At 41.7% G+C, this 24,847-nt stretch overlaps 2 protein-coding genes across 4 annotated transcripts in view; both read left to right on the top strand.

The window, feature by feature from the left end:
- Positions 1-24,847, top strand: part of rps19 (ribosomal protein S19) — a 67,513-nt gene that overhangs the window by 12,371 nt on the left and 30,295 nt on the right. The window lies entirely within an intron of this gene.
- bcam (basal cell adhesion molecule (Lutheran blood group)) overlaps positions 12,647-24,847 on the top strand; it is a 53,809-nt gene continuing 41,608 nt past the window's right edge. For all 3 annotated transcript variants that reach the window (XM_022198034.2, XM_022198033.2, XM_022198032.2), the window contains exon 1: positions 12,647-12,937. In XM_022198034.2, the coding sequence (XP_022053726.1) occupies positions 12,874-12,937 (64 nt within the window). In that variant the 5' untranslated portion in view covers positions 12,647-12,873. The remainder of the gene's footprint in view (positions 12,938-24,847) is intronic.

Here is a 24,847-nt window from a genome sequence, read left to right as displayed (position 1 = left end):
ACATTTTGCTGCTGTCTCCATTGTCAATTGGAGACAGCACAACTACAGAAACTCACATGCAGCCAATGTGTGTACAGCTTCAATGTGATTATCTTGTGACTTTCTTGCATGTTTCCCAATTGAATTTTGGCAAGTAAACTAGATGAAACTGTGGAGGCTCACAGATTCAGTAGCACACTGCCACACTCTACAATATTGACTGTACATGTTCGCATTTTCTAGACTGTCATTCATGAAACCCAGCCCGAGTACGCTCTGTTTTTATGCCTCCATGTGAGTGTACAAGTAAGTTTGTTGTGCAGCCAGGGTCGCGGAGGTTAAAAAACTCATTTTAGGCTTCTGTTGCACTGTTGTATGCTACACGTCTCTTTCACACAGTGACCTCCTCAGTTCCATCTGATGTCCTTTCCCATCTACCTGGACAAATTCCAGCATGCCCTTATTTTCCCTCTTCTCTCCATCTTACCTCACCTCCAGTCTGTCTTCTTGAGCTCCTATATCCTTGTTTTCCATCAAACATTGCTCTGCTTTCTCTGTACATACTATACATTCCTTTTTTTTTGCCTTACCTAATTTTTTTCCTACAGATCTTCATCTCTGGATTTCTATTTTATCATCCTTTGTGACTCATTCTAAGCACACTTTAAAAAAAAAAATGCCATCATTGTGCTGTTGTCTTCTTTGTGTTTGTGTGTGGCAGTGGAAAGATAGAGAAGGAAAGTGTGAGGGAAAATCCTGGACGTTGCCTGTGCAAATTTATGCGTGCAACAACAGTGTGACAGAGAGGTGAGATTGCATTAGTGAAAATCTTATTAACTTCAGAGTTGCTTTCAAAACTTCCTCTTCTTGTTAAGTCTCCATCAAAACATCTCCTGAGAAAATTCTTGCCTCTGCACTACAGTTTCTGTTTTTGAGCTAGCTGCACAAGCTAATTCGGCACATTCACACTACTATTCTAACATCACATATTGACTCAGATGCTGTATTTTCCAGCTGCTGGTTTGTGAGGCAAGATCGGGAGCCATTTGGGATCGTTGGATTTATGATTTCAGGGTGAGAGAGCTGAGACCAATAGCTACATTTGACAACAATAATAAAAGTTGTGCTTTTCTTCCATGGCTGTCCAGGCACACCACAGGCACCCGTCTTCTGAGCGAGCTCTTAATTTGACAGCCAGGTCCTGCTGTGGCAGAGGTTTGGTGCAACATCCAGCTAACATTGTTAAGTACCCTCTGGGCCAGTTCAAAATGGGCAGTCAGCAAAGCACGGGGTCATGCTTTTCTGGGTCCACATAGAGAAATTGTTCTTCTTGTTTCTCCCTTTCTCATTTTCTCTTCTTATTGTTTCATTTTTTCACTCCACATTATACAGTTTTTCTCAATCTGTGTCACTCTGTCTGTCTCCCATCTGGCTGCTCCAGCTGAGGTCAATACACATCTCTCTGCAGTGCCACCAGGGCACAGGAATCTCATGAATAGTAATCTATCAAACTCGAAGCCCCCCTGACATTTGGAAAATGCGTGTTAAATTAAAGTTAATTTCAATATTTTGATTGGTATGTAAAGACAATAAATCCTGTGACCATCCGTCCATCATTTCAGTCAATTTACAAAACAATCAGAAGATTTTTGGAGCTTTCAAATGAGACTCTTTGAATGTTTCTCCCTCAGTGCCATTTCTTAGCAGCACAATGTAGCCAGTGTACTTTAACTTTGCTGATATCATTCAAGCCTTGCGTGTTTATCACGGGCAAAATGTATCTCTGTGTTGTTTGTAGCACAGTGTATAATGTTACACACACACACACATACTGACTTAATCATCGCTTTCAACCTTGTCTGGTTTTTCAAAGCAACTGCAGAAGTTCAAGGTCTGACCATATTTCAGGCCAATCTGACTTCATTCACATGAATCTCATCTCATCCATTAGAGTTTGTGTGTGTGGGCACCTTTGAGTATGTGGTATTGATCTAGTTTCCTACCATTTTAGTTCTGCCCTCTCCGTCTTGTACATTTTCCCAAAATTACCTCCACTTTTTACCCTTGCTTCTTTCCATTCCACATCATTCCTTACTCTGACTTTGTTGTCTAACTCTGTTTCCTACATTTCCCCCCTAACCTCCATCATCCTCCCACCCATGTTCCTTTCTCTCTCTCTCTACTCAGCTGGTGGGCCAGCCAGGAGGCAGTGCATGCGTTTGAGGGGCGTAATCTGCTCTTTCTCCCCTTCCCATTTCCATTTCAATCCTCTGTTCACAGCTGGAACCAAGGCGCTTTGCATGTAGATGAGCAAGAGTTGACTTTTTCCAGAATGTACATCCAGACATGAGATGGGCAGGAGAGAGGGAGGAAGAGGAGGAGGAAAAGAGAGAGAGAGGGACACCATAAGCAGAAAAATGAAAGATTATGTGATAAAGCAAAGCAGCACTTCCTAACTTCATTGTCATTCAACCCAATACAAGTCAACAAAAGAAGATGAAATATTTTTTTCCAGGTCACAGCACCTTCCAAACAAGAACAAAATGACAGGAAAATGGCCTCCATCAATCAAATGATAGGTCACGGCACGATCAAAGTAAAACAAAACACGACAAATCAAAACAATGCAACTCGGCAGCAGAAGTGAGGTTTGTATACTGACATAAGAGCACTGGTGTAAGAGGATTGTATCTCTTTATTTTAAGCATGGGGAAGCACTGATCATTCTCACAACAAAGACACAGTTTCAAAATATCAGTTTTGAGCTACACATTGGCACAGAGGTATTTCTTAAAATCATGAACATGAAGACCATTGTATTCAATGTTGCTCTCTTGGTGATTCTGTTTTCATGCTAAGAAATATTTCAACGGGACCTTTTTTGAATTGAAAATCTGCTTGTAGTCTGGACTAAACAGAAAACACAACAGCACAAAACACAGAATAAGAAATGCCATGAGTTCTTTACAATTCAAACTGCTTCAAAGATTAGAAACCTTCAAACAGATTTGTTGTAAATAATCAATCCCATACTGACTAACAAGAGATGATTCACTCTCTGTACTACCAAATCAATAAACCAAACATCAAGATCCAGTTTCATATGCTTTCTGTTTGTGTGCCTCATGAGCATGATCATAGACTGTATGATGCATTCTGATCAGAGTCTGTCTGCTCTTCTCTTCCCGCAGTCCAGCGCTGTGTCATCCTCCCTCAGATCCTGACAGCGATGACAAATGGCGACGAGGTCATCGTTGAGCATGAGTCCTAACAGAAAGCACCACGCTGATGACATCAGAATTCTGCTTTCCTCTGGAAGTCCATTATGAGTCACACAAGACTGATTAACAGTGAATATGGAGGATTGTTTTGGGCTGACAGAACACAATGGACTTTGAGCAGTCATGTGATCTGCCAGCAGCATCTATAATCAGGGTTACAGACCCAAAGACACTCATGAACATACACACTAATTGATGTTATTGTTGTGGGACAGGGCCTCTACTGCACTCTGCTCAAGTGCAGTAGCGCCAGCCGCTCATGTTGCAGCTGAATCCATTTATGGCAAAAACCATCTGCTCCCAATTGATTGCAATAACAAATATTGATTTGAACAGGCAGCCTCAGCAGCAGAAGTAATTCGCTCATAAGAAGACAATGAAGTCTGGCTAAACACGCTGACCACTTAATATGGCTATTTAATATTTAATGTGGTAGTCAGTGTCTACTCCTTGAACTTCAGTGTTTTTCTAAAAGATGTCCCTAAAATCACAAAAAATGGCATGCTCCCTCTGTGCACACGCTTCAGCTAGAAATTAATGTAGTGGGAAGCTCCCCCCTACATATGAGGCTGGCTCCACTGTTTCAGTCGCAGCAGTGTGATATACAGCCTTGCGACCAGTTTCACTCCAATTGGCAACCCACTATGGAGTTGCATTAAATCCCGTCATGCCAAACGGTCTGCCCAGTCCAGTAAGCCAAGCTAGACAAACGGCACAGCTGGTCAATGGGGGCCCACCGACTTGCAAGTGCTCACTGTTGCTTTTATTGACAAACTTTCTCTTTCTGCTTTTCTTCTTCTCTTGCACTCTCTTTATCTACTATCCCAAGTCAATATACACATCAGGCTCTGCCACCCTTTTCCTTCACTTCATTATTTTTTTTATGATCCCAACTGTGTTCAGTCTCTCCTTTTTTTTTTCAAAGCTACCTCTAACCTAAAACATTAAACCGGCCCATGCCTACTCGTTTTTTCATCTACAGATTTTCTAATGCCTTCTCCTTTTGCACTAATTGACTCGCAGCACCATCTCTCTTAATTTTATGCCCTCCATCCTCCACTTTTCCTTCCTCTGCCCTCCCACCGCTTAATGCTCTCCTGTGGAGTCGCAGAGATCCGTATTGATGGCAACACTTGGCCATGGTGCATGAGCGTGTGTCACAGTTTCTCAGCCCCCACTGCATGGTCATTGTGGCAGTAATGCCATAATTACCCCCCATTATGGACAAGAGGGGATGAGAAAGAGGTAGTTTCTAAAGAGTTGAGAAAGGGAGGGGAGGGGAGTGGATATGAGAGGTGGATAAGGGGTTCCCGATAATCTGGACAGAGAGAGATGAGTGAGGGAGAAGATTCTGGAGTCTGACAGACAGACCTAGGGAAGAATGTTTAAGGATTTGTATGCTGGTTAGTAGATGAATCAGATTGGTGTTTTGTTGTTATGTGCATTTGTGAGAAAGAGACAGTCTGGAACTGTATGTCCCTGGGGATGGTCTGCTCTCGGCCCCTGTCGTGTGGGGCCACATCAGTAGAAATGTAATGGTTCAGGCTTCATTGGACACACACAGATGGGTCCCTCCCTTGGATTACAGCTGACACACACATGCGCACACAGTTGAAAAACAGTCAGAGGTGTTGAGACCACCAGGTTTTATAACAGGCCCACAGATCATAAGCTATTGACTGAATTGTGATTGAATTTCCCTGTAAACATAAGTTCTGTATTTAAGAGCTTCAGCATTCCTCCTACTTAGTGTACTACTAAGCTACTAAATCAGAAAACTGCATCAGTAAGACATCACCTTTCACTGATTTTGAATTTTAATACTGACATTTTAGAGAATGTGGTTGGAAAAAAATATTTCTGTTATCTATAGATTCAGTTATTTCATGTTTCAGTGATTAATGTGTAATCATTAGAGCATCCATGTTTGTCAGAGCAGAAATGTTTGAATGCTGAACATTTCATTATAGATTATGGATCATTGTATTCTGCACAACATGTTTGACCAGTCACTGATTACACAAGCAACTGTGTTTACTTGAAATTGCAAACAGCAAAGGCCTTTTAAATTACAGGATAACATTGCTTTGGGTCACATCAGGAAAACCCACCAGGACAGCGTAAGCATACAAATAAAAATGTTCTTCTACATATAAATACACCATTTAAGTTTGACAGAGGTGGTAACACTTTCTCATTTCTATTGTAACCTCAGGGAGGACACAGAGAAACTGCAATTGCCTGCAATTCATTCAGAGGCAAAGGATGATTAATATTCTACAAAATGGTTTATGTTTTCATATTCAAAGCCTGAGGCTTTGAATTCAGAGACGACGCCAACGTAGAGTTCGTGTAGGCACGATAAAGTCCACACAGCCCAGCAGGCATGGAGGATTGCAAGTGTGTGTTTGTAAGCAACATAAAGTGCAAAGCAGAGACTTTGAAGGCAAAGAGCTGATTCCTAATTAATTTTCTTCTGAAAGCTGCATTTACATGCATTACAGAAAAATATGACTGAAGAAAAGCCAACTATGGTTCGAGAGTATAAAAGAGGAAGCTGCATAAAAAGCATGAAATATAATTTTTCAGAGTTTTGTTAAAAAAAGTCATATTTATGTCCCTGTTCTTGAAGCTCTTTCAGCTATTCATTCTGTGCCTTCTTTGCAGCCTGACTTAATTTATTCCCCAAGTAGATAAGCCTCTATTTTTTATACTGCATTTTGATCAGCAAAAATATAGTGAATAAATAAGAGAACACTATAATGGATAATTAAATAACAGGAAGATGAGTTCTCATTACTAAGCCTGATATGCTACATGAAATTAAATCTAAATAATAAACTCTGGGGTATTTGATTTTCAGTAGTCTCTCAAGTTAAACAGCACGTCTTTGCATTTTAATATTAGTTATTGCAGATACGCGGTTTGCTCTTTTAAATGTATTTCATGAGAAAATCCTCTCAAAAAAGTAGCTTACAAACTAGGTGTGTATTGATTATTAACTGCTTCCTTTGGCTTTAAAGATAACATCACCACCTATGTTCATGATGAAAGGTGGCATTTTAGTTTGCCCATTAATAGTGTGACACAAGCCTCTAACCAACTGTAGAATGGAGCTTAAATCAGATGAAGCCCAAAATAAAAACTTCACCGTTGTCATGTGTTGATAAGTTTGACTTTTTTATGCTTAGAAAAATATAGACCATCACTGTAATGAATCATGTGCCTGATGTTAAAAAAAGTGATTTGTAAAAATAAAACATATCTGCTGGGTTTTCTAGAGAAAAACAAATTTCTGTGGATTATAGCTGTTTTCCTCAGGGGCCCATATATACAATAAATATAATACTGAGCCAATCTGAATAAAAAAAAAAAATACAGTTACAAAATGATTTATTTGTGTTGTGCGGAAAATTATATTTCTTGAGGCTTGGGAATGTCTCTGACATGATGGCACAGAGGGGGGTCAGACAGGTTTTGTATGAAAATACATATATGTGAATGCTTATGCAATTAATGACAAATCAGAAAGTGTGCTCAATATCCCAGTTTAATCCCAAACGTATTTGTCATTTTGTGTTGAAAGAGCAGTTTCATTATTCACTGTGTATGGAGTAGCTCTAAGATTTGACTGTAAATTATACATAACACATAATCTCTGGGGAGAGTAGGTCAAACTTCCAAATTCTAAACTGCATAATAATAAAAGGCTGTGTGCATATTGAATGCAGCCACCCGTCTAATACCATGAAAACCGAATTGCATAAATTACAATTGTTCCTTGTGTCTGTACAATCCAGTTCTTGTAAATGGTGCTGCCAGCAGTTGACCACAGAGATGGCCCTCATGACACAGTGACCTGCTCTAAATAGAGGTGGGAATATGACTGCCATACTTTTCAGCACCATTTCCTGTACGGCCCGGCCTAAAGTGAGTATGACAGATTTCCCTTTCACTGAGTTACTGGTGGAGTGGGTGGTATTGTGCTGGGTACACAGTCAGGCAGAATCCACTGTGATAGACACAAACACACATTAGAAGGCACGGTCCCAATGACAGTCTTCAGGGGATATAAACAAAATGGTGTGGCTCATTTGATCTTGCTATAACTAACACTGCATCCGCACAGCCCGGAGATGTTTTGTACCAAAGTACTGTTGTAAGGCCCATTAAATGAAATCAAACCTATTAAATCTAGTACATCTAAGGTAGCTAAGCCATTGGGAGAGAAAACAGAAATGATGTCAGGGTCAATCATGTTGAGTAGTTCATTTTACTGACTGTATTGTTTGGTCTATTGCTCATCACAACCATTTGGCTGCAAATGTGAAACTGAATTGATTCATCACTGTGCAAATCCTGCACTGTGACTCACACTCCTCTATGTATCAATGCTTGGAAAACAGCTATGTAATCATCACCAGCCCAGCCAAAGAGAAAGAGGCCAAAATGAAGGGGGTAATAGAGATATATAGAGAGATTGGAGTGGACAAAGATACAGAAAGAAAGAGAGACTAAGAGTAAAACAAAGGGGTGGATCAAAGAGTCATGAGGGGAAATGAAGGATGGAGCCTCAGTGCATCATTCATTCTTCCATGCAATATTGGGACATGAGAATTAATACAAGATTACAGCTACCTTCAATTTTTATCTTTCCCCCTCTTTTTTCTCTCTGCCTATACTTTGCTATTATTCCCTGGGGCTATATGTTACCCATCCCCTGACTTTGGAATTAAACTTCTCCCCTCCTCTTCCACTTCTAATCTGCTCTCTTCATTATATTTTCATTACACATCTCTGCTCCCTTTGTAGTGCCTCCATGTCTCTGTTTCTCTTTATCCCCTTGCTTTAGGCTGATGTGTCAAATATTCTCTCTGTCAGGTAGCCTAATTTTTGACATAGGGTGGGGGTGGAACAGCACATAAAACAAGAGACTATAAAGTGGGCTGTCAGAATTATGTTTTGAATAGGTGACAGATTTCTTATATGGACGTTCAACGAGTGCCTGAAAGTGCTGACAAATGTTCACGTGTGCTTTATATCATCTCAGCAAATGTGCAGCCATTTGACAGCCATACAGAACAAATGTCTCCTTACTTACTAATAATTGCAGTAGTGTGGCTCTACAGCTGCGGTGCTAATGTGTTGGTCAGTCCACCACTGAAGTTCTGAATTAAATATTTCAATAACCACTGGATGGACTGAAATGAAATCTTGTACAGATATTAATAGTGCCCAGAGGATGAATCCCAAGTGGTTTTGTACTTTTACATGAGGTGTCTTAACAGCTACAGTATGGATTACCATGAAAGTTGCTAGAGACTGTAATGTTTCCCTTGGGATAAATTGTAATTTGATGGTCCTCAAAGTACAAATTCCCCTGTGGCCTGAGATGGAGCCATGCACATTCTGACATCTTTGTCTTCTTGTCTTCTGTCAGCAGCCAAATTGCATTCTTGGTAATGTAGGCGCCAAGTTTAGATAGAGAAAACGAAGAATATGAATCAGAAATCGAACAATGACATAGGAATCTTTTTTTTAAAATCTTGTGTCATCATCAGATTAAAAAAATGGATTTGTTTAATACATTAATTTTTGACTAAATATATAGAAAAATAATGACATTCCCACCTGTATCGGGTGTATTTTGTGTTAAGCAAACATTAACGTCCACACACGCTAAAGTAAGATGGTGAAGAACGAGCTAGTAAATGTTGGGCTTTTCTATATTTCTATAGAGCTTCAGGCTAGCTTGTCCTGGACAACAGCAAAAAAAATTAATGCAAGACAGGAAGGACAACAACTTTTTTACTTGTTGAAGCAAATGTGTCGGGAATTCAAGGTGGTGACACTCTAGGACTTGGAGGTGGTCTTAAATCATCTGTGCCTATTCAATGGCAGACATGTACGGTAATTCCAGATTTTGAAATCTAGAACCCGAAGATGATCATACACTGTAAGGAAATCGACTTTCAAATTCATGAATAACAACAAAGATTGCATCTGGGTTGTGGAAGAGTGGACCAACTTATTAGTTCTGAAAAGATACAGATGGTTTATAAGGACTAAACCAAATCTTGTGTTTTTTGGACACCTGGACTGAAAATGTCAGCCTTGTCACCAGCTGTTGTTAATGAACTTATTCTCTAAGTATAACTTAGGAGTAGGGAGTGTCCTGTTTAGTGATCTCTGCACTACTTTTCTGGTATTTGTTGATAAACTCCTGTTGGTTTATGTGTGCACTTTTGGATGTTAATGGGTGGTGCGGCAGTGTGAAGCAGTTGCATACAAGCGCCTACAAACCCATAGCACTCTGCTGAAAAATGATGGATTGCCTTCTTTTGGTTGGATTTTCCGAGTTGAGAAGGTCAAGTGTCTCTCTGTGTTATTTGTAAGCTATTGTAAGATAAAGTGTGGCATGAACAGGCAGATTGGAATGATTTCAACAGTGGCGCAATCTGCCAGACTGTTGCATTAAAGAGACATGAGTTTGACAGCCAAGCTTTTAAGTTGTTAGCCATTCTATTTTTTAATCTTGTTGTATGGGTAGAAATCTGGATAGCGAGCATAATATGAGCTAACTGTTCAACCAGCTTACATTTTACTTTGTAGTGTTTGGAGCCAGGGTATTCTATGGAGTAGCACAGATGGTCTTTCCTGTTAGAAGGAGCAAGTTGCAGGGGTTTAGACCTCAGAACAGAATGCCATCTCTATGTCTCTCTCTTGGAAGTATTCTATCCAAATCTGTTTGGAGCAAACTGCAGGGAATAAATCCTGCCCATCTGGAAACATACCAAAGTCCTTGTGGGAAGGTGAAGGACATAGCAGAGGACACAGATATGTGGGGTACCTACATAGTCTGCCCTTGCAGCAACCTGGGCCCCAGGTAGCTGCATAAAATGGGTTGATAGACGAGTACATTAAAAATCTTTTATCAGTTGTTAAAAAACAAGGCAGTACATTGGCAGCATTAAGAGCCTAACAGCAATTGTCTTAATAAAAGGCTGGAAATAAAGCAGTTGCCTCTTTATGAATTGTGACTTGTTGGCCTTATGTTGGGTCAGTTATAGAACATTGAGCATTGTATGACAACAGTATGATAACTTTTACTTTCATAAACTTCAGCCCAAGCATGGAGACCATGGTTTAAAAATAACAGCATATAAATTGTATTCTGCATTTAAAGAGTTACATCAAAGTACACACAACACAGTTTGTTTAAAAAATGAATAACTACCTGGTCTCTTTAAAATATAGGGTTAGGGTTAACTGTGTTGTGTGTACTTGACAAATGCCATTTTTAGAAATCCGGTTCAGGACTTCCTTCTTGTGATGTTTCACTTTTGATTTAGCTGTAGCTAACTAAACAAGTCTGAACTCTGATACAGTGAACAGTTTGTTGCCACCAAGACTAAATAAAATACCAAATTTATTTACTTTATGTTAAGAATAACTGTGAGGATTCTTCTTTACTCCTTTCTCCCTTCTTAATCTTCACCCTGTTTCTATTAATCCCTCTCTTTCCCTTCTGCTCACGAATATATTACCTTCATCTTTCCTTTGCTTTTATATGTACTTTCCTCCTCTGTGGCTCCATTTGTCCTCTTCCATACTAACTCTCCTCTCCCTTCCAGTGCTGCAGTTCCATTAGGTAATGAGCCAATACTGTAAATCACAGCTACCGTATGTCTGACTAAAGTCTTACGTAAAAATGCCTGTGCTTGGCTAAATCAGCATTATCCACAGCTATGCAGCATGGTAAAGGTCTTATATAAGGTACTGGAAGGGTTACACTGCTCTAAGTCCTTCACCATGGGACAGAAGAGTTGTTAGTGGATCTCATGTCTCTAAGCATGGAGCGATGATTATGACTAGGTCGATATCAGGGATGAGTGGCTGTATTGATGTTAGATAGTTGGTGGGAAGACTTTTTCCCCCCCTGCTGTCAGAGCCAGGAATAGATGGCGCAAGAGAGTTTCAGAGAAGGAAGGGCTGTGAGGGAAAACTGGCTACCTCACTCCCCATCACAGTCTTAGTAGCTTTTATGAACTCCTGCCAGCGTCCTCTTTCTGTGTAGAACAGCTGTGTGTGTGCATTCCAGGCAGCTCAACTATCAGATCTCGTCCGTAGAGGTGACTCTTATGTGTATCTTATAAGCTGAAGTGAAGCAGGTTGTAAGGATCACTTCTCCTCTTTGAACAGGGCTGAGAAAATATTAACCAGCTGTTTTGAACCAACTATGTTTGGAATGTGTATCTCTGAATGCAACTGCTCTGCAAGAGACTATTATTACCTGCAGGGAGTGCAGATTATTTAGTGCTGCTCTATACTCAACCACTATCCAGCAGACAGAAACTGCAAGCACATATTAGGTTGTGTTATGCACTGAGTTGGACATTGATACAATTAGGCTATCTTATGGAGGACTTGCAGTGATTTATGTTTTCAGTGTTTATGTTTATGGGATTTTGCATGAATTGGCTTCATAGGTCAAACAATAACCACTCTAAGCACTCAGACATATTATAGTATGGTGACTAAGCCACTTAGATCCTCTTGATAACTGTATATCTGAACTGTAAATGCCTAAATGCACTGTACCATACTGTGGTAAATACCCAAACAGATTCTGAAGGGATTACATGTCTAGGAATGAATGGTATGTCTGTCAATGACAGACAGCTTAGCCCACTCCCAAGAAATGGCCTCCAGTTGCTTTGGAAATGAAAATCATTATTGGAGACATATGCAAGTTGGGAAAGGTTATGCTGAGTGTTGATCCAGAGAAGGATTTTTTAATAGAGCGCAATGGCTAAAAAAAAGCTGACTGTTTATTCCAATCAGTGAGTTTTGGGGTGCATTCAAGACCCCTGAATGATGACCATTACCCTGCCATTTAGTAGCCAATAGTAGATGAATGTACTTTCAATACTCGGACTTAATCAACAGCGAATTGCCTTTACAGCTTATTTTAAGAAGGCCATTTTTTCCTTCTTCCTTTTGGTGCTCTGTCCATCATTCCCAACCGGGAGACAAAGCCTACAATAATACGCTCAACTAGCAATAAAGTAACCATAGTGCTAATAGGGACTGAAACGAAGCATGTACTTTTAGTTTGGCTGTGAGTTTTCTTCTTCTTCTTTTTTTATACATCTCCCTTATAAAACTTAGATTTTATGTCTAAAGGGTACGCTTTTTTTGAGTTGCTGTGAGTCGGCGAGCCTCATGATAAAATCACTTTTAACTTCCTTTAAAGAAACCCTGCAGGCCCCAGTAGACCTAGTCAAGCAGGTCTTTTCTCTGCAAGTGAGGTGGAGAGAGAGAGAGAGAGAAAGAGAGAGAGAGAGAGAAGGAGGGAGGAGGGGGTTGTATTGGGAGGAGAGGGGGTCACCTTTTGTGCAAATATATCAACCAAGTAGACTGCCACCAGCATCAGATTTCTGCGTGTGTGTGCGCGTGTGAGAGAGAGGCACTCCTTTAGCAGAGAGAGAGAGAGGTCCTGAAAGCTTTGGAGCAGTGAAAGAAGAGAAAAGACTTGCTGCAGTGCCAGATTTTCAAACTCTACAAGCAAAAACAAAGTGAAATTTTCCCTGAAGAAGTCAGTAAAGCAGCCATGGACGGGATAACATTCGGACGCGCGTCGCTCCTGTGCACCTTGCTCCTTTGGGCATTTCAAGGTAAGTCTCTTTAATATTTCCCGCTCCCTTGTGAATACTACACACCTTGTCAGCAACTTTGTCATGCTTTTGGCACGGGTCTGGCTGGATTTTCATGCCCCCGTCCTGCGAATGTCTACTTTTCCTCGTTCGCGGATTCGACTTTCAGAAGTCCGTTACTTTAAGCAGAAACCTGCTTTTGTAGTTGCGCACAGGTTTAATCAAACATGTTGTGGTTTGGTTGCATTTTATGTAGTGTTTGCTGATGTTGAGCAACACGTTGCCGGTTTTTGAAAATACATAAATAAACCAGAGCAAGCATACAGCAGGTAGATTTTTGCGCGAAGTCAACATGGACCGAACATGATTGTTTGAGCAGAGACTGTGAGAAATAAATCTGCAGTGTGTTGCGCAGACTCAATGTAACCAACGACGGTGTTTTTGGTGTAAACAGTTTTGTAAATGTGCGGTGGGTCTCGGTTCCGCACTTGAGTGCACTTCTAAGCTCACAGGACTGCGGTACTTGCGCTGCCAGTTCAGTGGCCACAGTATGATGGAGCCAAAAAAAACAAACAAACAAAACAGAAGTCCCTAAATAGAACCCCGATTAAATAATGACAAAGATACAGTTTTGAAAAAGCTTTTAAAATTAAAATTACCAAAATTCCCCACTTCGCCCCAATCAATCTCTTCCCCCTTGAGTGAGAAGCTTTTATTGTGAAGACCATGTTGCTCGTCTCAGTCCGTCTCCTCCGCGCTGCTGTGGTGCAGTTTTCCAGCGCTTTGATGTCTGATCTGCGGGATTTATGTCTCCCATGTTGGCAACGCACCTCACCCTCAGCACCCTCTGCAGCGCCGGTTGCAGCTATAGAGACTAAGCCAATTTAAATTCAACTCCACTGGCCTTATGTGATATTTGGCAAAGAAAAAGTTCGTGAGAAGTGACCAAACCTGCTGTTTAAGGAGTTGTTCTTTAGATTTGTTGCTGACCTCAATGTGCTTGATGCTTATCTCTCCTATTAACTGTTCCTCAGGGAGTAATGCTGCTTTGAACATTGTGGTTGTATTGATGATTTTTTTTCTAGGCAATTTACTGGCACTGTAAAATTTCATACTATTCTTAGAATGTGTGATACATTTGTCTAATGTGACATTTTCATTGTTTAGCAGAAAAATATTGATCAAGACCCAAGTTGCTGTTTTTTAAATTATGTGTATGCAAAAAATCAGGTTTGAAAGAAGTCTTTCTGGGCGTTTTCTAAAAGTTATCTGCTGCTCTGCTGTGATCTGCCTGGGGTGATATGAAGCACTATGAGGTAAAGGGTGGGGCTTTGGAGCTGGTGACTCCCCTGTTTCTCTCTCTTCTGTTCTTTCTCACTGTTCTCCCTACTTCACAGTATTATCTCAGCCCTTATTATATAGCAAAACCATGGATTTCTTTATATCCTCCTCAGCTTTAAATTTTACCTAACTTTTCCTCATTTTCCACCCCTCAGTTCCTGCTTATCCCGCTTAATTTCCTGCATGTTTTATAATTGCACCCTACCTGCTCTCTGGTCCCAGAGACAGTTGTTGTGCTCTGCTGTCTGTCTGCCTCTCGTGGAGCCTTTTAACAGGTACCTAAAAAGTAATTGATGGATGCAGTGCCGTATATCACACAGCTGTGGCGCATTGATTTAAAGGCTTGGTTCCAGGTGCTGAGCTCACTGCTAGCTCCACCACCCCCACCCGCTCCACGCCCTGCTGCTCCGGAGTCCACTCAAGTCTGAGGGAAGAAGAATCTTTGTTTTCTCAAAGAAGAACTCTTGCCGAAGTTCTTCTTTATTGAAATCTCTTTCCCCCCCCCTCATTTTGTCTACTAACTGCAGCTCTTGTTGGGTCTCAGTGGGAAAGTGTCACACAGGCCTACGTACTCAAAAGGACTGGTCACACACTTGCAACTTCCAACTATGTTAGTGTTGAGCATAGAATTGAGCAGAGTAGAACTACAGAACTAGGGGCTGAGCAGTTGCTGATAACTGGTCATTTATTTCCGTACAAGGAGCACATGACACCCAGATGTAAGCTGTCTGCTATAAATGTGTCTGTAACTGTGCTGCCATAAAAACACGACCCCATCAGTAGTTTGTTAGCGTTTCAGGGCCCATAATTATACTTCATTTTGATTCGGTCCTCTAGTGGCCGCAATAATTCTGACGGGAGCAAAGTAGGAAAAGAGAGAGGAGGCCATGGTAGACTAAGTCATAATGGCCACACTGTGCTACTGCACCTTCCATCTTCATCATGTGATGCACACAGACCCAAGCAACATTTTTCTCATGTATAATGATTGCTAAAGGAGCACCTATGAAAATATTACTATTTCTGAGGTTCAGAAAAGCAGTTTTACACACAGTCCATCCTTTATTTTTAGCAGAGTTTGAATAATTTAATTTAGTAGCAGTAGGAAAGTCAAGAAAAGCCATGTAATTGTGTTATCTAATTTTTTATTCCCATTTATGTGTGCTGGGAGGCAACCGGAAGTCATCTGGCTCTGCAGTAGAAACTTTGGCAGGACATGCTCTCAGTCTGTTTAGTGCAAAAGTTATGCTAATGCACATGATGCTATACATACCTTAGAGCATATTTGTAAGCTTATAGATTTGCATACATTCATGCCTGTATGTATGGAGTTGTGACACGCAAATATGTGCTGCATGGCAACCTGGAGCATCCCAAGGTGCTCAGCTTGGCATTGGCTGCTCATTCAGACATGTCTCCTGTTGAACTCTCCTTAGAAATCACTGCCTTTTTTATTGCAACGCAGGAATTACCAGTGGGAACGTGCTGAAGTTTGACCTCTTTTTATGTCTGATTATGCACCTTTGCTACACTAATTGTGAAAACAATTTATTCCCATTCCAAAGCCCTAATGTATTTGGAAAGAATATGCCAAAGCTGTGTTTTTATGGAGATCTTACAAAAGCCGGAACATCACAGTAATTGTAGAAGTGCCCCATTTGCTCTTTTGACTTTGATTTTTGCAAGTTTAGGGGATAAAAAGAACAAAGCGACGTTAGGGTAAAGAGACAAAAGCAGAGTCAAATGGTCAGATGAGTTTGAGCTAAATTGTAGAGACTCCAAAGTGGTCAGGAACAAGTGGAAAGAATCGTTGTGACAAGCATCAGCTGAGTTCAAGGTGTTAGCCTCTAACACGTAGCGTCAGCCTCTTTGTCTAACGCTACCCTAATTCCCACATTCATTTCCTCGATTTTAATTTCTGTGCCCCCGCCAGCGTAGCATCAAAAGTGCACCCCCTGCAGCCATATGTAATTATTATGGTATTAGGCCAGAAAAAGAGCCCTTTAGCCATGAAAAGGTAAAATCCAGAGGACCAGTTTTCTGTTTTTTTACAGCTGCCCCAGAGCACTTACTTTTAGTCTTAGTTTCAACACACCCACAAATTAACACACCCACAAATTAACACACCCACAAGCATAGTGCACACTTAATGTGCACTATGCTGAGTTGTGGCCTTAAGCAACACTGGACACCTTATAGTTGGATACTGAGTGACACACTTGCTGCTTCGGGAAAGCATGTACATGTTTGCCCCCCTGTGATTTAGGTCTCTGGGGGAATGGGCCCTGGAATGGAAGGGCCATAATTATTGTGTTTGTCAGTATGCGTGTCTTTGTGACAGAGACTGAGTAAATTACTGAGCTGGAAAGAGTGGCATTCCTCTGGACATGCTGGAGCTCGCCCTGTAATGTGTGTATTTGTTTGTCATCACTTCAGATTCTATGGGAAGGAGCTTTCTTTCCCAGTTTAAAGCCTCCTCCTGACCACAACTCTCAGGCAGTAATCTGCGTACAAACAAGCTGCACAAAGCATTTTTCATCAGCATATCTAGAGACAGTATCATTGGTGAAACAATGTTGCATTCCTGAGGGTTGACTAGAATTGACTCAGCCAAACTACCTTTGGGCACCAGACATTTGTCAGTTGAAGCAAAGGGCACTTTCAGGTTGACTTGTGCTTAGTATTCACTGATCCTCTCAGAGCAGGGGATTTCCGTATGTCCACTAGTGTTTATCATTTGTGGTGAATAACGCGTTACATTCAACTGCTGCAGTTTGATAGGGTGCTGTCCTGGTTGTTGAGCTGGCAGTCAGCCCTGGTAGACAATTGGGCATCAGCAGACGATGCACTGCTGCTGGTTAATCCTGGTGAAGTCAGTTAATAATGGATAAAGTTTTCCGGTGATGGAAAACTTTATCCCCCTACTTATTCATTCTCATATCGACACAAGAGCTTCAAAAGTGCTGCAACCAAAGCTGTGATTACACAAACTTCAGCAGGTACTCATACATAAACAAAAGGTGCCTTTCTCCAGATTAGCTTTGTCTGTGTTCCCATCTCGCTCCCCATCATCCTGGCTCTGATACCTCGTCTCATTATCTTTGTCTGTCTCCTCCGGCTCTGCCTTGGTATGTCTTTCCTTTACCCTACATTCTCTCATTTTTTTTTACAGTGACATTTTATTATCCAGTTGCGTGTTATGTGTGGTTGCATGTTGTCTTTGCCCGGGTCAACCACTGCGCTTTTGTGCATGACTCAGTGTTAATGACTCTGCATAGCATCAAGTAGATTGCCTGCTGTGTTTTAGTGTGAGGGCGTGTGTTTGCTTTTACTCCCACCCTTAGAGTGTTCCACAAAAGATTTATGGACACTATTCATGATTTGAAAATAAGAATGACCGTCCTCCTACGCTCGACACCCCCCTCCCTGCCTGTCTCTGCCACAGTTTGTATTTGAATTTTGATTTGAAGTTGTTTCATGTTGATGAAAAAGTAATACAGCACTGCAATGAATATTAAGATATGAAAGGTGAAATAGATTTTTTTTTTTTAGAAGTTCTGGTTTTGTGTGATGCTTTGATGGTGTGATATCTTGCCATTAGTGGGAGTTGTAGGGCGGGAAGGAAGGAAGCAGAGAGGAAGGGATGGACAGAAAGAGATCAAGGGATGGGATGAGAGATGATTACAGCTGACTATTGTGCTGCTCCTGTGTAGTCTTGTTGTTCTTGTCTCAGGGGAGGAAGTTGATGGTGATGGGTAATTTCAAATTCAGCCTTGAAAAGAAGCTCCACATCCCTGCATGTGTGTCCTTGTCGCTACATCTGTGTATGCGATGCGAATTAGGGTGGGGGAGCGCAATTCAAGGTTGTAGCAAAATTGAAAATTCACAAAGCTCTCTCAGTTGACGAGGTTAAGTGCTGCCAATCCATTTAACAGGAGAGTGCTGCAGCAAGACGTGGATAAGAACCTCTATGCCTCAGTGTGTTTGGTGTAGAGATACACAAAGCGGTAGGATTGGCTTGGGCCCTGTTATACATGAGATTTACAAATCTGGGTCGTAAAACAGAAAGAATATATGATGGTTTGTGTCTGCCACAGATTAGAACTGATTTACAAAGCTCCACTTGTGTCCCGTCCAGTTGTTTTGATCTGTCAATGAGTCTTCAAGGAAGGGATAAAATGAACAAAAGTGACAGGCAGAGATAGCAGCCGCAAAGATCAGACAGGCGGAGTACGTCGGGATTGAGGAATACCAATTAAGAATGGGGAATGCCACGGAGAAGCCTGGATCTGTGGCCAAGGAGATCATTTTCCTGGCAGTGGAGGAGAAATCCTAACCCCTGCGCCCCTCCAACCCTAAAGCCTCCATCTGACTGTTGGCTGGCAGAGGGTCCTCTGGGAGCCCCGCAAGCTGTTGCTTTTCAGACATCAACAGTTGCCTCAACAGCAGTTGTTGAATATACCCCTCCAAAAAAGCCCTGTCACCCGCCTTTCTTCTCGCGCGCGCGCACACACACACACACACACACACACACACACACACACACACACACACACACACAGTTGGGTTCCATTACCACCTCGTGTCTTTCCACACCACTGGCTTCAACTCATGTGGGGAAAACTGTCGATCTGGTGTTGTAAATGCACTCTTAGCGTAACTTGTTCATTCTTTTTGTATTTATCTGGCTTCTGTATATAGTTTGTGCACTTCCAATACTGCTTAGGCACAATTTTATGACTGTAGACAGATACTTGCAGACCCCTCTTGCCTATGAATTGTTACTTAGGGAGGGGTTTCAGAATTATGACTGTGGGACCTCAAGGAATTTTTCCCTCGCTTATCTGTATCATATAATGATAACCAGGAGACGAGGGTGACTTAAAGTTCACTAGGCTACAGAGTGTTCTGTGTTTACATGTGTGCGCGTGTGTATGTGAGCAAATTTACTCAAACTATGACAAAAGTAGGCTCAAACCACAATGATTACCCATTCTTTTAAACCATTTTTCACGGCCAATCTCTCTTCCATCTGTCAGAACATTCCTGCGCTCCCTCCCCCCCCCCGACTTTAATCTAGTTAATGGTTAAGCAGCAGTGGTTAACCTCTCTGGTGAGGTTGGTCACTGTTTGACAATGAGATCTTATTGCTTTAACTGGGCCGTGGGGACTTGGGAGACAGGAGTGGGAGAATTAATCCTATACACTGGAAAGAAGGAGGCGGAGCAGAATGTGGAGGAGGGTATAGGGCTTGTGGAGGTGTTTGCATGTAAGGTTCAGAGGTGGTGTTTGCATTACACCATCTGCATGCACCGTTGTGAGTGTTTGGTTCTGTTTGTTGGATGTTTTCTATGACTTCATGTCTGTATGTGTGAGAAAAGGGGACTCCCCACGTTACCTGAGAGCAAGCCCCGCATATCATCACTGAACAGACCCAGTGTCAGTTTACAAGGCTATAGAGTCAGGCAACTGGCCCAAGGACATAACTCGCCTTTGTTTTATAGAGGTTTTACTTACCCAAGCCCCACTGAAACAACGACCATAGCACTTAGATTCCCTTTGCTCCTCTCTGCCTGTGTGAACTTGACTTTGAAAGAGAATCGTAGTGGGGTAAAGTTACCATGATCTGACTGTTAATGTTCTCCTTAAGTCACATCCAGTTCTTAACTTTAGTGCAAGACTCTACTTCTCTGTTAGTTACATTTCTCGCTGGAGTTTGCGTGCCGATCTCTTTACCACACCCTACTTTATGCCCATCTCTGTAAGTCATCCCTTTTATCACTGTGTTTTTCTTCTCAACATCTTTCAGGCTCATCTCTCTCTGCTCTTCTAACCTTGCCTCACACACTATACATCATCTGTCCGACATCCCCGTTAGAGCCCAATACAGGCATCCTGTATCCTCCTCATCAAAATAGCCTGTGATCCAGTAGAAGCAAGGTGTCTCAAGAAGGTATTGTGGGAAGGTATTTTCGATTTATGTATTTTTTACTTGCAGTTCAAATGGCAATATGTAAGCCGATATGGGGCTGACTTACAGTCACTTTCCTCTTGTGTAATAGTATTTGTAAAGTTGCATTAGTTCAGATAGTACTCAGATTTGTTTTTGTTTTCATATCTCCTGCCCATTTTCCAGTAATAGAAGTGGAGTCAAGTTTCATAGTTGCATTTTTGATTCCATCTAGCAAGAAAACAAGTCCAAGCGTGCTCCTAGTCCATGTGAATATTTAATACAAAATCAATAGCATTCAATTGGATTATGACTCCATCAGGCTAAATGATTCCCAATTACATTTTTCTGTTCAATTTGCAGAACAACAAACGTGATGGATAGTTCTGTGCGGATAATGTCAGACTTACAGAGTGCCTAATTGATTTAGAGTCTTGTTATTAAAGCCTAAAGTAATTATAACCCCAGTGTTTAGCTTTGAGAGCATCCTGCGTTCAACCTCACAAGGCATGTTGCAGCATGTAGACTAAACTTAATGAACAATTACTCTTACTGAACAATTATAGAGTGAAAGTCAGCTGAACATGCCAAGCAGTAATGTGGTAGTACTTGTGAAAGATGAGAGAGGTATTTGGTCGTTTCTGGGTGTGGTATTGAGTCTTAAAAGACTGATAGGTCTTGGACAGGCAGCTTAGAGGACCCCCTTTGATCCCATTTCCCACTCACATCACCACCACACACACTAACAGACACACACTTTAAGGTTTGTCTCTGCGGAGAATGATGAAAGATGCACCAACTACTCATGTCAATTAGCAGTCCAGGCATGTGCACTGTGCATTGTGTGTATGTGTGTGCCTGTGCATGGAAAGCAGTGTGGGAGGGTGGGGTTGGTTAATGGCAGGGGCAGAGAGGACACATGTTCAATAATAAGGTCTGACAAAGGGGGACAGGCAAAGGGAGGGATAGAGGGAGGATGGGAGGATGATGAAGCTTCAGTATGTCAGTGCTTTTCAATATCTCTGCTTCTACAAAGGGTCGTAAATCAATACCACATTACATTAATAGAAGTATTTTCCCGCATTGAACTATGTTATTGTTCAGTCCCAGCTAAAATAATAATGAATTTTAAGGTTAGGTCAAGAAATTCTGTGTCCACAGTTCCATATCCAAATGAGTAAAGCAAAGCAACATACAGCACCAGCAACAGTAGTAATAGAGTTAGGAAATCTAAAGTGATTACTACAGCCCTAATTTGCACCACTTTTTTAAAACATGAGCAATATTTCTGATTAATAGCAAGCAGCATAGACTTTCTAATGTGTGAGAGTATGCTTGAACTCTATGTATATCTTTTTCATAGTGGAGGTTATGTGTTAGAATTGTGTTCATCTCCAACCAGGAAATTCCTCAGTTCATATATACTGAAGCTCTGGGGCTCCTCACCGTAACACTTTTTCATGTATTTTCCTGTGAGGTCTTTCTTTCTCTGCACCTGAACAATGCTACATTGTTAAGACATTCCTGTAGGCCGTTAGAATGCAAGTATTAATACTGGGCTGATTACGCACATCGCAGAGAGACATAGGAAGAGAGGGAAGGAAAAGTAGGAGAGAGTAATGGAAAAGACAGGAGCTGTAGAATGAAAGGAGTTGAGGAAAGCAGTATGTTGAAGCTCAGCGAAAGGGAGAGCCTGATGAAAAGTGGTACTTAAAGACATTTAAACTGTGTGCGTGTGTTATTGTCCACATGTTAGTGAATACCTGTGCGCATTTATAAATGGACATAGTTGCAGTTGTTTCGGGAGGGAGAGTTTCTGGGTGTTTGAGTGTGGTTCCTGGAATGCATACCGTAATAACCAAACTGTGCTTTTGTGTGTGTGCGAATCAGCCCTGGGTGTGGGACCAGACTCAACTGTGTGTGTGGGCACCCGTCACTTGGAGCAGTCAAGGCTGTTAGGAGCATGTGAACATTGCTGCAACCCCAACATAACCTGGAATCCGGGCTTAACAGAGGTTATAAATAAGTGTGTGTGCGTGCGTGTGCGTGTGTGTGTGTGTGTGTGTGTGTGTGTCCAATCCCACATCAATGGCAGTACCAGCTGGTGATGGAGCAGCGGTAGGTTTGCAGGAGAACCCACAGTATGCTGAAAGGGCCTCACACGCTAGGAGAACCTCTCTTTTCTTTCCTCTTTCATTCACCTTCCCCATTCTTCCTTTCTTTCCATTTTTTCTTCTCTTTGGGCTGTCTTTTTGCTGCCTTCTCTCTCTGTTCCCCTTTCATTCTTTGTTCTTAATGATTAATGATTAATTAAAATTTTGTCTCTTAGCTGATTCTTTGACCAAAAATGGGCACGTCAACATATTTTATGTCACAATAGCCACATTTCCTTTTTTCCCCATCTCTGTCTTAAAATGATGGTAGTATCTGTGCCTGTTCACATTGTGTCATACTCTGCTGTCATGGTTGAGGCTCCTAGCTCACCAGCTGGCGGTATATGATCCAGGATGTAAGTTCGAGCCTGTTCTCTTTGGCAAGGAAGTGAGCAAGGTAAAGCTCGCCAAATAAATCTCCCATCAACCGCCTACAGCCTTTTCTGTAGCCCCTCACCCACACACACACACACCCCCAACGTCACCCCATCTGTTTGTATGTGTGTGTGTGTGTGTGTGTGTGTGTGTGTGTGTGTGTGTGTGTGTGTGTGTGTGTGTGTGTGTGTGTGTGTGTGTGTGTTTCCTTGGCGCTGGTTTAGGGGCAGTTGGTGTGATGGTTCAGGAGAGCATCGAAGCTGGGCCCACCATCGGCATGACAGGGCAAAGAAAGTCAGAGCTCAGTATGCGGCAGTCACCCCCAAGCTAATGCTACGTCTCAACTCATATTCGCTGAGAGAAGCTCAGTGCTAAGAGCAGCGTGAGGAGATGTGAGCCTTATGGTTACACTGGTGCCAGCCAAACAATGGCATACTTGTCCTCCTGTCCTCCTGCAGCTACCCACCTGTTCTGTCCTCCCTCACTTTGGTTGTAACCAAGTATCAGAACAGGACCTCCTGTCCTTCCCCCTCCACAACACTTTCGCCTTCTCCCACACACACTGGGCTTCTCTCTTTATCTTTTTCTTTGCTGTCTCCTGCAGCACGAACAGCGCATTTAGCAGGGCAATGAAAAATGGCGACAGAACTGGGAAAAAGGAGCAACAGCTGGACTTCATAGACTACAGATCATGTTACTTGTGTTCGCTTACAGCACCGTCCACAGCTTCTTCCTTTCACTCTCTCCTCACTCTTCCCTGTTGTTGACTCTTTCAACTTTATCCAGTTCCTTTTGTCTTTTGGTTGCTCTTCTCACTGCTGCCATCAGCGCTGCCGCTCCTCAAGGTTTATTTTTTTGTCTTTCGTTCATTTCTCATACCACATCCCACTGCCAGTCTCTCACTCTGCTGTTTCTTTATTCATGTCTTCTGCTGCTCCTGCTCGACTATGTGGTCAGAGCTCCTGCAGTGGATTATCAGTCAGTTGACTCACAGAGGGCAGCCAAAGCCCCCAGTACAAACATGAGACAATATCCAAATGATTGGCTGGCTGGCTGTGGACCGTGGAAACAAGTCGCCATATCAGACTGAGCCAGGCTCGGTCCACGGGTCTGCCCATAAACCATATTAGCTAGTAACACTGATACACTGCAGTGCTTCTGTTTGTTTGTAGCAGCTGGCTTCGGGTGTAGCACAATCCAAAACAGAATACATTATCAGATAAATACAGAAGCTGCTATCGGGTGTTTTTCCATCAGGTTATTATGAATGTGGGTGGAAAGAGGAGTTTGAAATTGCAGAAATCATGTTAAGTAATGCCAGTAACTGTGTATTACTGAGACCTGCTGTTCAGTTCTGTGGGGGTTTTTTTTGTGGTTTTTGAGGACATGTTCAGCCTTCAGTTAGTCCAGCAAGTACAACTGTTCAAGTTTCAAACTTACATTTCCTGCATTAGTGCATTTTGTACTCAATACAAAGCAACAATTTGGACAAATAGTGCAAGTCAAAGCAATTCCTGTTTATAGCCCTACACATTTTTCATATAGGACAGTTACATTTTTATCAGGGCTGCATGATTTTCTTATTGATTGAGCTACCATTTACTGTCTTGATTAATTCATTAATAGTGAAAGGTGCCTGCTATAATTTTCCAAAGGCTTAGCTGATGTATTCTTGTGATGGGTTGTTTTATTTAGCCAACAGTTCAAGACAATATTATTTGGTCTCAGTCAGATTTGGTAGAGAGAAATGGCAGCCCATCACATTTGAATGCTAAAACCACTAATTTGCAGTTTTTGCTAGAAATGTGAGACATTCATTAGGCGTAATGATGGATTATTTAAGTAGATGCCAATAAACTTTCTGTTGACTGACTAATAAACGAAGCACTGCAGGTCTAATTTTTATTTTAAAATCTTTTTAGTGCACTATTTGGGGCACAACTCCCACATGTGGTAGTATATTTGTGAAATGTGATGGATTGAGAAGCCAGTTTTTATGATTTTTGACAACAAAGAGGGGTAAGCATCCTGGCGCTGGGATGCTAATGGATATAGTGCTTCTTGAAGCTTGAAAACACCTTGTCCCTGATCTACTTGGTGTTTCAAGCCCAT

Source organism: Acanthochromis polyacanthus, chromosome 12, assembly GCF_021347895.1.
Source record: "Acanthochromis polyacanthus isolate Apoly-LR-REF ecotype Palm Island chromosome 12, KAUST_Apoly_ChrSc, whole genome shotgun sequence".
Taxonomy (NCBI): Eukaryota; Metazoa; Chordata; class Actinopteri; family Pomacentridae; genus Acanthochromis; species Acanthochromis polyacanthus.
This window is presented reverse-complemented; position numbering and strand designations above follow the sequence as displayed.